At 35.5% G+C, this 14,526-nt stretch overlaps 1 protein-coding gene across 50 annotated transcripts in view; it reads left to right on the top strand.

Annotated features, from left to right (window-relative positions):
- The window catches only part of CFAP20DC (CFAP20 domain containing), a 282,882-nt gene that overhangs the window by 185,229 nt on the left and 83,127 nt on the right, over positions 1 to 14,526 (top strand). For 33 of the 50 annotated variants that reach the window (XR_014823403.1, XR_014823402.1, XR_014823401.1 and 30 more), the window contains one exon: positions 1,278 to 1,652. The exons of the other annotated variants lie outside the window; for them this stretch is intronic. Coding sequence is in view for 30 of the 33 variants with exons in the window: in XM_084988731.1 (XP_084844857.1) it covers positions 1,278 to 1,652 (375 nt within the window). In the remaining 3 variants the exon portion in view is untranslated. The remainder of the gene's footprint in view (positions 1 to 1,277; positions 1,653 to 14,526) is intronic. 50 annotated transcript variants of the gene reach the window in all.

Below are 14,526 nucleotides of genomic sequence, written 5' to 3'. Positions count from 1 at the left end.
TTAAATATACTCTGCTTTTATTGATTTTTTTCTATTCTAAATTTATTATATATTTAAACAGATAAGTTAGAAAAATCTTGTGGCAAGGATAAGCAATTATCACATTAGTTTTTTCTTTAGATGTATTGTTTTATAGCAGAAAAAATTTACCAGCTGAGATAGTACCATATTTCTCATTTTTCTTATTTATTTTCATGGCCATTGATTTTGTTCGTTTGTTTGTAATTCCTCCTTTCTCAGATTTTAAAAATTAAAATTTTTTCTTTCCAGGGATAATTCCAGAACTATGCATTAGTAAAAATGCTTCTGGTTTTTGTTTTCATCTTTCCAAATAATTATATTTAATGAAGGTCCTGTTTTATGTCAATACCTTCCATAACTGAAAATTTTATGTGAGAAAAATATTTCACAAGCTATGCTTTATTATCTATTGCTATTGAACAATAAAACTTCCCTAGAACAATTAAAGCAATAATACCTTGATAGGCTAACTTGTTTTAAGAATAGCATTTCCCTACTTAAATAAGATAAATACCATAAGTTCTAGTTCTTTCTTTTCTAATGGAGTTAGCTTATCAGGCAGCCAAAGTACATAGTTCTTAGATGTTTTAGGTAACATCTTATGAATCCTTTTCTTTTTCATGCTTTCTTTGGAATGAATATTACAACAACTATTTCCTAAATATTCTCTTCTCATTCACTGGTAAAAAAAAAAAAAAAAAAAAAAAAACACGCCTTGGAGTTCCCGTCGTGGCTCAGTGGTTAACGAATCTGACTAGGAACCATGAGGTTGCGGGTTCGATCCCTGGTCTTGCTCATGGGTTAAGGATCCTGTGTTGCCGTGAGCTGTGGTGTAGGTTGCAGACGCGGCTTGGGTCCCACATTGCTGTGACTCTGGCGTAGGCCAGCAGCTGCAGCTCTGATTAGACCCCTAGCCTGGGAACCTCCATATGCCATGGGAGCAGCCGCAGAAAAGGCAAAAAGACAAAAAAAAAAAAAAAAAAAAAAAAAAAAAAACACGCCTTACCAAGACCAGAGGCAAACATAGCAAGGCATCTTAGCAAAAGATTTATACCTGTTTGTGTTGCGCTTTTTAGTTTCTCATATTTTTATTACAGAATAAAATAGTGTGTGTGTGTGTGAATATATATATATATTTATTATACTTTTGCTTTATTCAGAGAATATATTAACTTATGAGAATAATAACTTATACTCAATAACTTGTTCACCGTAAGTTTCTTCTCAAAATGATGTCACTTTGTTCCTCTATGTAGGGTAACCACGGTGTCCAGGGTTCTCCAGCCCCAGCAACTAGTCCTCCAGGCTTAACTCAGTTATTAGAGAGCATGCTGGGGAAGGCTGCAAAGTGGACAAGTGAAGGATATCAAAAAAGTGCCAACGCTGAAGCAGGAGCATCAGAAAGCCAGAATTCCTTGATGGAGCAGATAGATAAAAGAGACTTTGAAATGAATTTGGTGCCTACACCATGCCTTTCTCCCCCTGGAATAAGGAATGAATCTTCTCCAGAAATTCCAGATCCTATTATCAAGGCAAAGGACCTACTAGCCCATCAAGTGTCAGCTTCACTATACAAAATTTCTGGAAAGGAAATTTCAGGGGAGATGTTGAAACCGATTCCTGAAGTGTCTGTAAGTGGTTTCACTCTGGTTTACATATGTGGGCAGTACATCCTGCTGTGTTCTGTTCTGTTCCACTTTGTACACATTTTCAGCAGTATCTATTTTTCATCATTTGGGTGATCAGTAATGTATTTTCTTCCCTATTTAGATGTGTTTTAGCTCAGTAACAGCAGCTGTTAAAAAGTATCTTGCACATCCCAGTGATAATAGAGTGCCTCACGTTTTTAATGAGAGTGGTAATTATCATAATAGTTATTTTTTATTTCCCAGTTACTTCTCATAATTTGAGCTATCACTGCCTGCAAATTATAAATGAAGATCTTATTTCTGAGCCAAAGGCTTGCCAGTAAAATTGACAGATTTTCAATAACAATCTACATTAGGGCCCATAAAAACATCATTATTCTATTCACTTTCTGGTCTCTTTGCAGCCATTCCCCAAATAATAAATGATGTGAGTGAAGGTTAACAGTAAAGCAGTGTCATTGAATAAATCCCTAGGCTAGATTGGTGGCTATATTCATGTCCATCAGATTGATTTTTTTCCTTTCCTATGTGAATACTTTTCTTCCTTCAGTTCCCCTATAGCTGTACATGGAAACTGGAGAACAAATGAGGCTATGCAGAACAAATGACACTTATATTCCATTTTTTAAAATATTAAAGGTTTTTTAAATTTATCTCCTAACTATTTTGTGTGCATTGCAGTGTAAAACTTTGGTTCAGTTATGCCCTAAACATGTTAAGAGAGAATTAATTTTTACCTAGTACAGGTAATAGGCATATACATCATTACCATCAACTCATATTTTTAATTTTCTTTATTTTGCATTGAGAAACAGTTTATAAACTCATGTAAGTTTCATGTGTATAGCATTTTGTTTTCTACTGCTATATTCACTACAGCACGCTCAACACCAAAAATTTAGTTTCCGTCGCCACAGAGTTAATCCCCTTGACCCATTCACTCTCCCCCATCCAAAACCTTCCCCTCTAGTAACCACAGTTCTGTCCTCTGTATCTGCTTGTTTTATTTTGATTTGGTTTGTTCATTTTTTTTTTGTTTTGGTTTTTTGTCTGTTTTTTATATTCCTTAACCCACTGTGCCAGGCTGGGGATAGAACCCATGCCTTGGCAGCAACCTGAGGTGCTGCAGAGAAATGCTGGATCCTTAACCCATTGCACCACATCAGAAGCTTTTTCTCTTTTTGATAACAGCCTTTCTAACAGGTGTGAGGTGATCTCTCCTTGTGGTTTTGATTTGCATTTTCATGGTAATTAGCGATGTTGAACATCTTTTCATGTGCCTGTTGGCCATCTATATATGTCTTTGGGCAAGTGTCTCTTCACTTCCTCTGCCCATTTTTTAATTGGGTTATTTGGGTTATTTGGGGGGATTTTTGGTTGTTGAATGAGTTCTTTGTGTATTTGAGGTATTAACCACTTATCAGATATATGACTTGCAAATGCATCTCCCACTTGGTAGGTCATCTTTTCTTGTTGTTGATAGTTCCCTTTGCTGTGCAAAAACTTTTTAGTATGATATAGTCCCGTTTATTTTTGCTTTTGTTTCTTATGCCTGAGGAGACATATTTAGAAAGATCCTGCTAAGACCAATGTCAGTGCTGCCTATGTTTTTTCTTCTAGGAATTTTATTGTTTCAGATCTTAAATGTAAGTCTTTGTTCAATCTGTTTTGAGTTGATTTTTGTATATGTTGTGAGAGGATAGTCTGGTTTCTTTTCTTTTTTTTTTTTTTTTTTTTTTTTTTTTTTGCATGTGGCTATCCAGTTTTCCCAACACCATTTATTGAAGAGACTTTCCTTTCTCTAGCATATGTTCTTTGCTCCATTGTCATAAGTTAATTGTCCACAAATGTGTGGGTTTATTTCTGGCCTCTCAGTTTTGTTCCACTGATCTTTTCATCTGTTTTTCTGCCAATAGCATGCTGTTTTGATTGTTATAGCTTTGTAATATAGTTTGAAATCAGGGCATGTGATAAGTTCCAGCTTTGTTCTTTTTACTCAAGATTGCTTTGGCCACTTGAGGTCTTTTATGATTCCATATTAATTTTGGAGTTTTTTTGTTCTATTTCTGTGAACAGTGTCCTTGAGATTTTGATAGGGGTTGCATTAAATCTGTAGGTTGCTTTAGGCAATATGACCATTTCAACAATGTTAATTCTTCCAACTCATGAGCACAGAATATCTTTCCATTTATTTGTGTCTTCTTCAGCTTCTTTCAACAATGTCCTAAAGTTTTCAGTGAACATGTCTTTCATCTCATTTAAATTTATTCCTCAGTGTTTTATCTTTATTGTCATTGTGAATGGGATTGCTTTCTTAATTTTTCTTTCTGCTAGCTCATTGCTAACATATATAAATGCAACAGATTTTTTATGTGTTTATTTTGTACCCTGTAACTTTACTGTGTTTATTATTTCTAATAATTTGGTTTTTTTAGTGGAGTCTTAAGAATTTTCTTAATATAATATCATGTTATCTTCAAATAGTGAGTTTTTCTTCTTCCTTTCCAATTAGAAAGCCTTTTATTCCTTTGTCTTGCCTGATTGCTCTGGCTAGGACTCCCACTGCTGTGTTGAATAAGAGGGGTGAGAGTGTGGATTCTTGGGCGTCCTTTTCTTATTCATGATTTTAGAGGGATAGCCTTCTGTGTTCCACCATTGAGTGTAATGTTACCCATGAATTTGTCATATATGACTTATGTTGAAGCATGTTCTCCCTATACTCATTTTATTGAGAGATTTTTATCATAAATGGGTGTTGAATTGGCCATATGCTTTTTCTGCATCTATTGAGATGATTATATACTTTTTATTCTTCATTTTGTTAATGTGGTGTGTCATTTTTTTTTTTTATTTGGGAATGTTGAACCATCTTTGCATCCATGGAGTAACTCCTGCTTGATAATGATATATGATCCTTTTTAATATATTGTTATATTTGGTTTACTAATATTTTGTTAAGGATTTTTGCATCTATGTTCATCAAAGATATGGGCCTTTTCTTTTTTTCTGTTGTGTTTGTCTGAATTTGGTATCAGGATAATACTGGCCTTGTAAAATGAGTTAGGGAGCATTCCCTCTTCTATAATTTTTTGAAGAGTTTGAAAAGGATATATATTAAATCTTCTTTGAATATTTGATAGAATTCACCTGTGAAGCCATCTGGTCCTGGACTTTTGTTTGGAAGAGATTTTTGATTGATGTTTAAATCTATTTACTAATGATCAGTCTATTCAGATTTTTTGTTTCTCCATGATTCAGTCTTAGACTGTTGTATGATTCTAAAAAATTGTCCATTTATTTAGTAGTCTAATTTGTTGTTCATAATATTCTTTTATAATCCTTTGTCTTTCTGTGGTAATTGTTGTTATTTTACCTCCTTAATTTCTGATTTTATTTATCAGAGCCTTCTCTCTATTACTAAATTTAGCTAAAGATTTGTCACTTTTAGTTATGTTTACAAAGAACCAGCTTTTAATTTCATTGACATGTTCGGTTGTCTTTTTAGACTCTATTTCATTTATTTCTGTTCTGATCTTTTTTATTTCCTTTTACCTGCGACCTTTGGGCTGACTTCCTTTGTTCTTTTTTTCCATAGTTCCTTTAGGTATAAGTTTATATAGTTATTTGATATTTTCCTTATTTCTTTTTATTGCTATAAAATTCCTTCTTGGTGCTGCTTTGGCTGTATTCCATAGATTTTGGTGTATCATATTTCCATTTTCATTTGTTTTCAGGTATTTCTTATTTCTCTTTTTATTTTTTCATTGACTCAGTAGTTGTTCAGCAGTATGTTGTTCAGTCTCCACATACGTGTGATTTTTCCAGCTTTCTTCCCATGGTTGATTTCTAATTTCATACCATTGTGATCAGAATCGATATTTCTTAAATATGTTCCAGTCACTGTGGCAAGACTTTTTATATGCAGTATTTAATCCTCACAGTGACCTTGAGAGGTTAAAAACTATCAGCGTCCCTATTTTTCAGAGAAGGAAAATGAAGTCCAGAATAATTATGCACTTTGTTCAAGGATAACAGTTAGTAGGGGAGTCACAGCTTGAACCTAGACTGTCTGAACCTGGAGCTACTTCCTGTGTCTTCCATACCATGCTATGCCACATAAACATGCACTAAGTCAGAAAAGTGATAGCCTCTATTCAAGAAACATCCAAAGATAAAACAAATATATTTTCCTGTATTTCTCATGCTTGTGTGCATTAGTGTATGTGTGTATATAAGAAAATAGTAGATCACTTAACCTAATGAAAATGGATTTTCTTTATGGTCATTTAAGAAAATGGTCAATAATATTTTTTGCATGTTTCTTATTTTTGAAAATATTTCTAAAATGGATGTTCTTGTCCTGCTTAAGTGTAATTTCTTCTTTGAATGTGCTAATAATTGGAATACAGTGAATAAATTAACCTTACACATTTATCCTATGATGGTACTTCACTTCACTTCATAGTCCATACTGGGCTATCAAAAACATAACAAAAACAAGTCTGTGAGAAGAATTCCACTACATTTTCCCCCTAATTTCTTTGCCACCACCTTCTATTAGATAGAATCTGTCATCCTATGTATCCAAAAGATAGTTTCTTTTTGATCATTTTATCTTTCTGTAGAAATAAAACCAGAGCATGAAAATCAGTTTGGGAGCTTCAGGCACAAATGGACTTTAAGTACCTGGCCACTCAGCAAAATCCACTGCCTGAAAGATAGTGCTCTCTGATAATACCAGGGAATATTGAAAGGAGGAAAGGGACCAAAATTTGGAGAAAGAGAGCAGGGGATTTTCTTCACCCATTCTCTTCATTTAAGAAGCTTTTAGGATGACAGTTCCCAGAAACCATTTTGGTTATTTCAAGAGACCTTTCTTAAAGCTGCTCACTACAGATTACAAAGAACAAGCCTGACATGTGTCTCTTCTGTGCAGGAGCCCTCTGAGATATTACTATTCCATTTTACAGCTAAGGAGACTGACAGAGCAATCACTTCAAAAGGATGAAAGGTAGAAGCTTTATCTTTGATAAAGAGAGAAAAGCAAAAGGACATTGCTTCCCTTTTGTGCAGAGAGCTTTGACCTCAGTGTCAAAATTCAGGCTAATAAAATTTACCTTCTAACAACCCATGTGATTGCTACACTCTGTGGCTCACATTTGCGAATGTGATCATCTCAGTTTAATAGGCTATAAAATGATTGAAGGCATAGGCTTTCTGCCCCATTTCAAAGTGAATTTACAATAGGAATGAAGTGTTCTTCCAGAGATAACAATTTAAAAAAGAAATTCATGGTCATAGTGGAAGGGTTCTAATAATTGACATTCTCTCCATTTAATGTTTGCTACTAAGAATCTGTGAAAACAAGTTTCTTTGTAAGAGTGTTATATGCTTACTCACTCACAAAGGGATTTTTCTTCAAATCCCAGAAACCTACAGGGTGACTTTTTTAAAAATAATTACTTTACTGAGATTTAATTCACATAATATGGAAGTCAGCTTTTTTAAAGAATATTTACAGAGTTGTGCAACCATTACTACTATCTAGTTTTATTTTATTTATTTATTTATTTGTCTTTTGTCTTTTTAGGGCCACACCCACAGCATATGGCGTCTCCCAGGCTAGGGGTCTAATTGGAGCTATTGCTGCTGGCCTACACCAGAGCTACAGCAACACCAGATCTGAGCCACATCTGCGACCCACACCACAGCTCGCAGGAATGCCAGATCCTTAACCCACTCAGCAAGGCCAGGAATCAAACCCACAACCTCATGGTTCCTAGTTGGATTCGTTTCCACTGTACCTCGATGAGAACTCCACTACTATCTAATTTTAGATTATTTTCATCACCCCAAAAGAGTGGTGCATCCTCATTAGTATAGTGGTGAGTATCCCCACCTGTCATCACCCCAAAAGAAATGTGACTCCGTATTCATCCCTCCCCACTCCACCTCAAACTCCTGACAACCACTAATCTATTTTTTGTCTCTGGATTTGCCTTTTCTGAACATTTCAAGCAGAAAGAATCATATAACATGTAGCCTTTTATGTTTAAATTCTTTCATTTAGCATATTGTTTTCAAGGTCCATCCATTTTGTAGCATTTCATCCCTTTTTATGCAGGAATAGTAATTCACTATATAGATATGCCGTATTTGTTTATTCATTTATCTGTTGATAGATGGTTGTTTCCATTTTTTGGCTATTATGAATGATGGTGATATGAACATTCATGTGAAAGTTTTTCTATGTACATATGTTTTCAGTCCTCTTATGTATATACCTGGGAATTTCTAGGTCTTAGGGAACTTTACTTTTAACTTATAATGAACTACCAAACTGTTTTCTAAAAAGTCTGCAAGTCTGCACCGTTTTACATTCCCACTAGCAATAGGAGACAGGAAGGAGCAATTTTTCCACATCATAATCAATACTTCTTATTGTCTGTCTTTTTTACTTAAGTGTGAATGGTATCTCATTGTAGTTTTGGTGTGCGTTTCTGTAATGACTAAAGATATTGAGCATCTTTTCACGTGCTTATTATCCATTTGTATATCTCCTTTGGAGAAATGCCTGTTCAAATCCTTTGCCTATTTTCTAATTGGGTTTTATGTCTTTTTATTGCTCAGTTGTAAAAATTTGGATACAAGTTTTTTGTCAGATATATGATATGCAAATATTTTCTCCCATTTTGTAAGTTGTCTTTTCATTTTCAATGGTGTCTTTTGAAACATAAAATATTTTTATTTGGATGAAATCCAGTTTATTTTTTTTCTTCTTTGCTTCTGCTTTTGGAATTATATCTAAAAAATTACTTCCTAATCCAAAGTCACAAAGATTTACTCCTGTTTTCTTCTAAGAGTTTTATAGTTTTCACTTTATATGATCCATTTTGAGGTCATTTTTGTGTATAGTGGAAAGTAGGTTTCAACTACACTTTTTTGAATGTGGATATTCATTTGGTTGAAAGACTATTCTTAACCTACTGAATTGTCTGACCACCATTTTAAAAAATCAATTAAACATAATAAGTAAGGGTTTATTTCTAACCTCTGACTTCTATTTTATTTACTTATATGTCTATCCTTATGCAGTACCACACTGTCTTAATTACTTTAGTTTTGTAGTAGACTTAGAAATCAGGAAGTGTGAGTTTGCCAACTTTGTTCTTTCATATTCTATCTTCTACTGTGCTGGGTCCCTGGCAATTCCCTATGAATTTGCAGATCAGCCTGTCAGTTTCTACAAAAAGGCAGCTGGGGTTTTCATAGGGATGGCCTTGAATCTATAGATTAAAATCGGGAATATTGCTATCTTAATATTAAGCCTTCTAATCCATGGGATGTCTTTCATTTATTTATGTCTTTAGTTTCTTTCAGCAATGTTTTATAGTTTTCATTGTACAAGTCTTGCACTTCTTTTGTAAGTGTATTCCTATTTTATTCTTTTTGATGCTATTGTGAAAACGTGATTCTTTTCTTAATTTCATTTTTTATTTGTTCATTGCTAGTATGTAGAAGTGCAATTGATTTTGTATCTTGCAACCTTACCGAACATTTATTAGTTCTAATAATGTTTCTGTGAATTCCTTAGAATTTCCTATATAAAATATCATGTCATTGTAAATAGAAACAGTTCTTTCTTTCCAATCTGATGCTTTTTATTTCTCCTTCTTACCTAATTGCTTGCACAAATGGATTTAATTTGAATGAAAACCTTTTTTTCTTTTGGTGTATTTAAGATTTAATACTTAATAGTCTGGCCCCAGTATTGAATTATAACACAGGCATTTTGAGCTCAGACAAGCCAGAAAGATTCTACTGGTATAACTCATAAGAAGTGTGCTTAATGCAAGAAGAACATTTTGAGAATTATCCTGGGACTAGAAGTACACCTAATATTAATATGAATAAAGGTGTGAAATCACCTTTGCTGGCTAGCTCTGTAGTCCATATGTGACATGTATGGGAATTTCTACCCCCTAGGCTGAGATTCCAAAATAAAAGGCTTCCAGATGATGGGATATATTTATTCTGGTTCTACTTTTAAATAAATAAGAACTCTTTTGTTGAGAACTTATGATGTCAAGTATTCTTCCAGTTGCTAGAGATACACTGACCAAGACAGATGAAGCCTCTCTCCTCATTTGTTTGAAAGTAGTGCCAACAAATAAACAAGTGCATAAAATGATTAAAAACTATGATAAAGACTTGGGAAGGAAAAAACAGTATGATATAATAGAGTAGCAGGATTAGGCAGAATTGTGGTTACTTTGTATATTATCTGACTGAGTAGGTAACATGTGAGCTGAGATCTAAAGTTTAAGAAGAAGCCAGCACTGCCAAGAACCAGTGGTGGGATAATGTTTTAGGCATCGGTAGCGGTAGGTACAAAACTCCTGAAATGGGCCTCTTTGAGGAATAAAGGAGGCCCATGTAGCTGGGACATATAGGCAAGGGGAAAGTAGAAGAGAATGAGATCAAAGAGGTAAACAGGCCCAGATCATGTACAGTCAGGTAGGACAGGGTCTGGAGTTTGGCTTTTATTCCAAATGTAATAGTAAGTCTTTGAAGGTTTTTAAACAAGGCAATGACATTTGTATTCAAAAAGTTTCTTTCCTCTGGCTGCATCCAGAATGGATCCAGCTGTGCAGGCATAAAAGCAGGGAAGGCAGTTGAGGCATTACTCTGTTAGTTCAGAGTGGAGATGAAGGAAGTAACCAGCCAATCTCTAGAATACTTGGGAGGTAGGACTGATAGGATATAAGAAAGAGGAAACAGGCAGAATCAAGGATGGTGCTTATGTTTAAGACTTGAGCAACCAGATAGTCATGTCATTTACTGGACTGTGGCAGACTGGACATATCTGAGCCATCAACTTAGGCATCAAGATACTACAATCAGGAATTGTAAGTGAGCATCCCATTGAAAATCTGTGCTGTCACAAACTGCCAATGCGAAGTGACTTCATGACAAAAGAAAATTAAAGACGCTTACAAAAGGAGGTGCAAGAAAATTATTTTCCTAATCCCTTGATATGGAAGAGTATTTATTAGTAACTTTTCAGAAATGCTTATTGAAATTGATTTACTCTTTGGTAAACTTCTTTCTTGCAATGTTTTATTCATATCTTAATAAAGTACTCTATTATTAAGTTAAAATATTTTTAATTAAGAAAGAAGTACAGCCCTCTGGGTAATATTGCAACCATATAGATAGCTGGTAATTAAACTTTTCCATGTGTATTACTGTATTCCAGTAATTTTCAATGAATCATTTTAAACCTGCAAATGGCATTATGTGCATATTTAAACAAACAAGACACGTAACATTCTTGGTAGTTCCAGAAAAATTTAGATCCTCTTAAAGAATTGTTATTTTCATAAGAAGGACAAAATATGCTAACAATTACAAATTCAGGTATTCTCTCTAGAAAAAAAGGATGTGACTTTTTATAGGAAGAAAATTGTAAAATGAATCATATATAACTTCTGAGTTTAATTCTCACATTTCCGTTTTTAAAAATCAAAACTGAATTATGGAAGGACATCTTTAAAGATATTTTAGGCAAAAAAAAAACAAAAACAAAACCAGGAGTTCCCATCATGGCTCAGTGGTTAACGAACTTGACTAGCATCCATGAGGATGCAGGTTCAATCCCTGGCCTCGCTCAGTGGATTGAGGATCCAGCATTCCCAAGAGCTGTGGTGTAGATTGCTGACACGGCTCAGGTCCTGTGTTGCTGTGGCCCTGATGTAGGCTGGCAGCTACAGCTCTAATCTGACCTCAAGCCTGGGAACCTCCATATGCCGTGAGTGTGACCCAAAAAAAAAAAAAATCCAACAAAAGATATTTTAGGCCATGGTATAATATGATAAAATTTTTAATTATCAAACCATTTTCTTTGGATAATAAAAAAAAGATTAGTTTCATTACCTCCCTGATAAACTTGAACCCAGTATTGGAGTAGCAAATATCTATCATCATATATATTTTTTGCGTTATAAACATTTACTATTCAACAAATTTAGAGGAACAACAGACTTAGAGGAAAATCAATTTGTAAATTATTTGAGAGTTCTAAAGGCATTATTCCATTACATAAATTTCTGTTTTCTAGGGTATATAATACTCTTTGTTCAAAGGGAAGCCATCTGTCTCTAAATTTGCCACTCAAGTATGCCATTTGCAGCTGATTTTTCTAACAATATTGCATTGTTTGAAGAATTCATAAATGTCTTTCTGAACCCTGACTTGCTTTATCTGCAACAATATTCCATTGTTGCAAAACACCTGTCTCAAGGTCCCATTGCCTCGTGTGTTATACATATGTCCATCACCCAGGCCCAGTTGTGCAGGTTTACATAGGGGTGACTCTCCCTCTTTTGGCAGCTTCCACCACAGATGCCCACTGGCCTCATGATGCCCTGAGCCTTCCCCTTTGCCACCTTGCCTTTCCTAAACAGAGTTCTATGTCATGTCTCGCCCCATTATCATTCTTCAAAACTAGAAGTCAAGAACAGTGGACACCATGGTGCATAGCACCAACTCAAATCAGACAGACCTGGATTTGAGTTGTGGCTTTGTCCCTCTTTGCTTATATGACCTTGGGCACATTTCTTAGCCTCTCCGAGCCTCAGTTACATCATAAATAAACTTGAAGTAGTTCCATTTATGGCTCGGCAGTTAACAAACCCAACTAGGATCCATGAGGATGCGGGTTCAATTCCTGGCCTTGCTCAGTGGGATAAGGATCCAATGTTGCCGTGAGCTGTGGTATATGTAGCAGACACAGCTCGGATCCCTCATTGCTGTGGCTGTGGCATAGGCTGGTGGCTATAGCTCCAATTCGACCCCTAACCTGAGAACCTCCATATGCCACGGGTGCAGACCTAAAAGACAAACAAACAAACAAAACAAACTTGGAGAAAATTATAATAACTTATTCTGTAGTGTTGTCATGAGTATTGAATGAGATACTACATGTGAAACAGCCCATAATCCAGTAGTGCATTTTCTTGTACCTATTTCTAAGTAGTTAGAAACGTAAACCAGTATGCCTAGCATTCTAAAGCAAACCTTTAAAATTCTAGAAACTAATAACTGAGATTGTTCAATATATGCTTCTTGTCCTGTGCTTATAGTTGGATCAAGTGTTCACATAAGAGTAAATTAATGGGTCACTTCTGCCAGGTAACATGTTGGTATTTTTCAAGGATGCACTGAAGAGAGAAAAATATTTAGAAGTGGGATGTAGTGTCTCTTCAGTTATACCCCAGAGACCAGACCACCCTCCATGCCCCTGTTCCCAGAGCTAAATTAGATACGTAGGTACGTAGCTTCACAATTGATGGAGCAAACTGAAAGTTGACTAGCAGTATTTAATAAACCAAAATGTAAACCTTAGGAAGAATGTTTCATTTATTAAATTGTACATTTCTGCCAATTAATAGTCTTTGAAAAAGAGTCTGATATTGGATGTTTTATTGAAACTGCACTCTGAAAAAACAAGGTCATTATCTCAATCTTACCTGTCAATGTACTGCTGGGGATATTGCTGAAACTACAGAATTTGGTGATTAACTAACATTTGTGTGACCAGTAAAAGTATTTGAATTAGACATATAGATTTTCCCAGGTGTAACTTTTTCCTAGCCCTCTGCCTTCTTTTTGAGTATTTTTCATTCTGCACTCCTGCTGACGCTATAGGGATTATTTCTTTCACTTTCTTTGTATCTGGTGTCTAATTTAGTTCACCAAGGCAAAATGGTCTAGAGTATATTTTTTATGTAAAAATAATTCATTTTGAATTATGATTTAAAATTTAGGTGATGGGAGTTCCCGTAGTGGCGCAGCAGAAATGAATCTGACTAGGAACCATGAGGTTGGGGGTTTAATCCCTGGCCTCACTCAGTGGGTTAAAGATCCGGCATTGCCGTGAGCTGTAGTGTAGATCACAGATGTGGCTCAGATCTGATGTTGATGTGGCTGTGATGTAGGCTGGCAGTGGTAGCTCCAATTCAACCCCTAGCCTGTGGCCCTAAAAATCAAAACAAATAAATAAAAATAAAAATAAATTTAGGTGATGATATGAAATTGCAAAAACTATTAGGACATTTTGATGTCTCCGTATCTGAGTAGCTAGTTATGTGAACAGTGTGCCAGTTACTTAATGAAGAAGAACAGTTTCAAATTCTCAAAAGTTTCATAAATTGTAGCTAGGAAGACGACAAAAATTAAGAGACTATCAGAAGTATGAGTCAATGAAAAATACATTATTATTTAATCAACACACTGACATTTCATTGTCAGTTCGCCAATATTCTAATGCTAAAATTAGCATCCTACTAGTCTAATGTTTATAGGAGAAATCTGTCTTTTTTGATGTCTTGGTTTTCCTCATTTTAAAGAGGAGCAAGTCAGGAGTTCCCGTCGTGGCGCAGTGGTTAACGAATCCGACTAGGAACCATGAGGTTGCGGGTTCAGTCCCTGCCCTTGCTCAGTGGGTTTACGATCCGGTGTTGCCGTGAGCTGTGGTGTAGGTTGCAGACGCGGCTCGGATCCCGCGTTGCTGTGGCTCTGGCGTAGGCTGGTGGCTACAGCTCCGATTCAACCCCTAGCCTGGGAACCTCCATATGCCGCGGGAGCGGCCCAAGAAATAGCAGCAACAACAACAACAAAAAATAAAGAGGAGCAAGTCAGACTTGTCATTTTCCTATTTTATGTAGGAGGCACTAGGCTATTTTCTAAACACATTGGGATGAGGTTTTTTTTTTTTTTTTGATCTTTTGTCTTTTAAGGGCTGCACCTGTGGCATATGGTGGTTCCCAGGCTAGGGGTCAAATCAGAGCCATAG

This window comes from Sus scrofa, chromosome 13 (genome assembly GCF_054392235.1).
Source record: "Sus scrofa isolate SSC_HxYL_T2T_F1_AM1 chromosome 13, Sscrofa_HxYL_maternal_Yorkshire_Landrace_v2.0, whole genome shotgun sequence".
NCBI lineage: Eukaryota > Metazoa > Chordata > Mammalia > Artiodactyla > Suidae > Sus > Sus scrofa.
The sequence above is the reverse complement of the archived record's forward strand: the minus strand, read 5'-3'. Positions and strand labels throughout refer to the sequence as shown.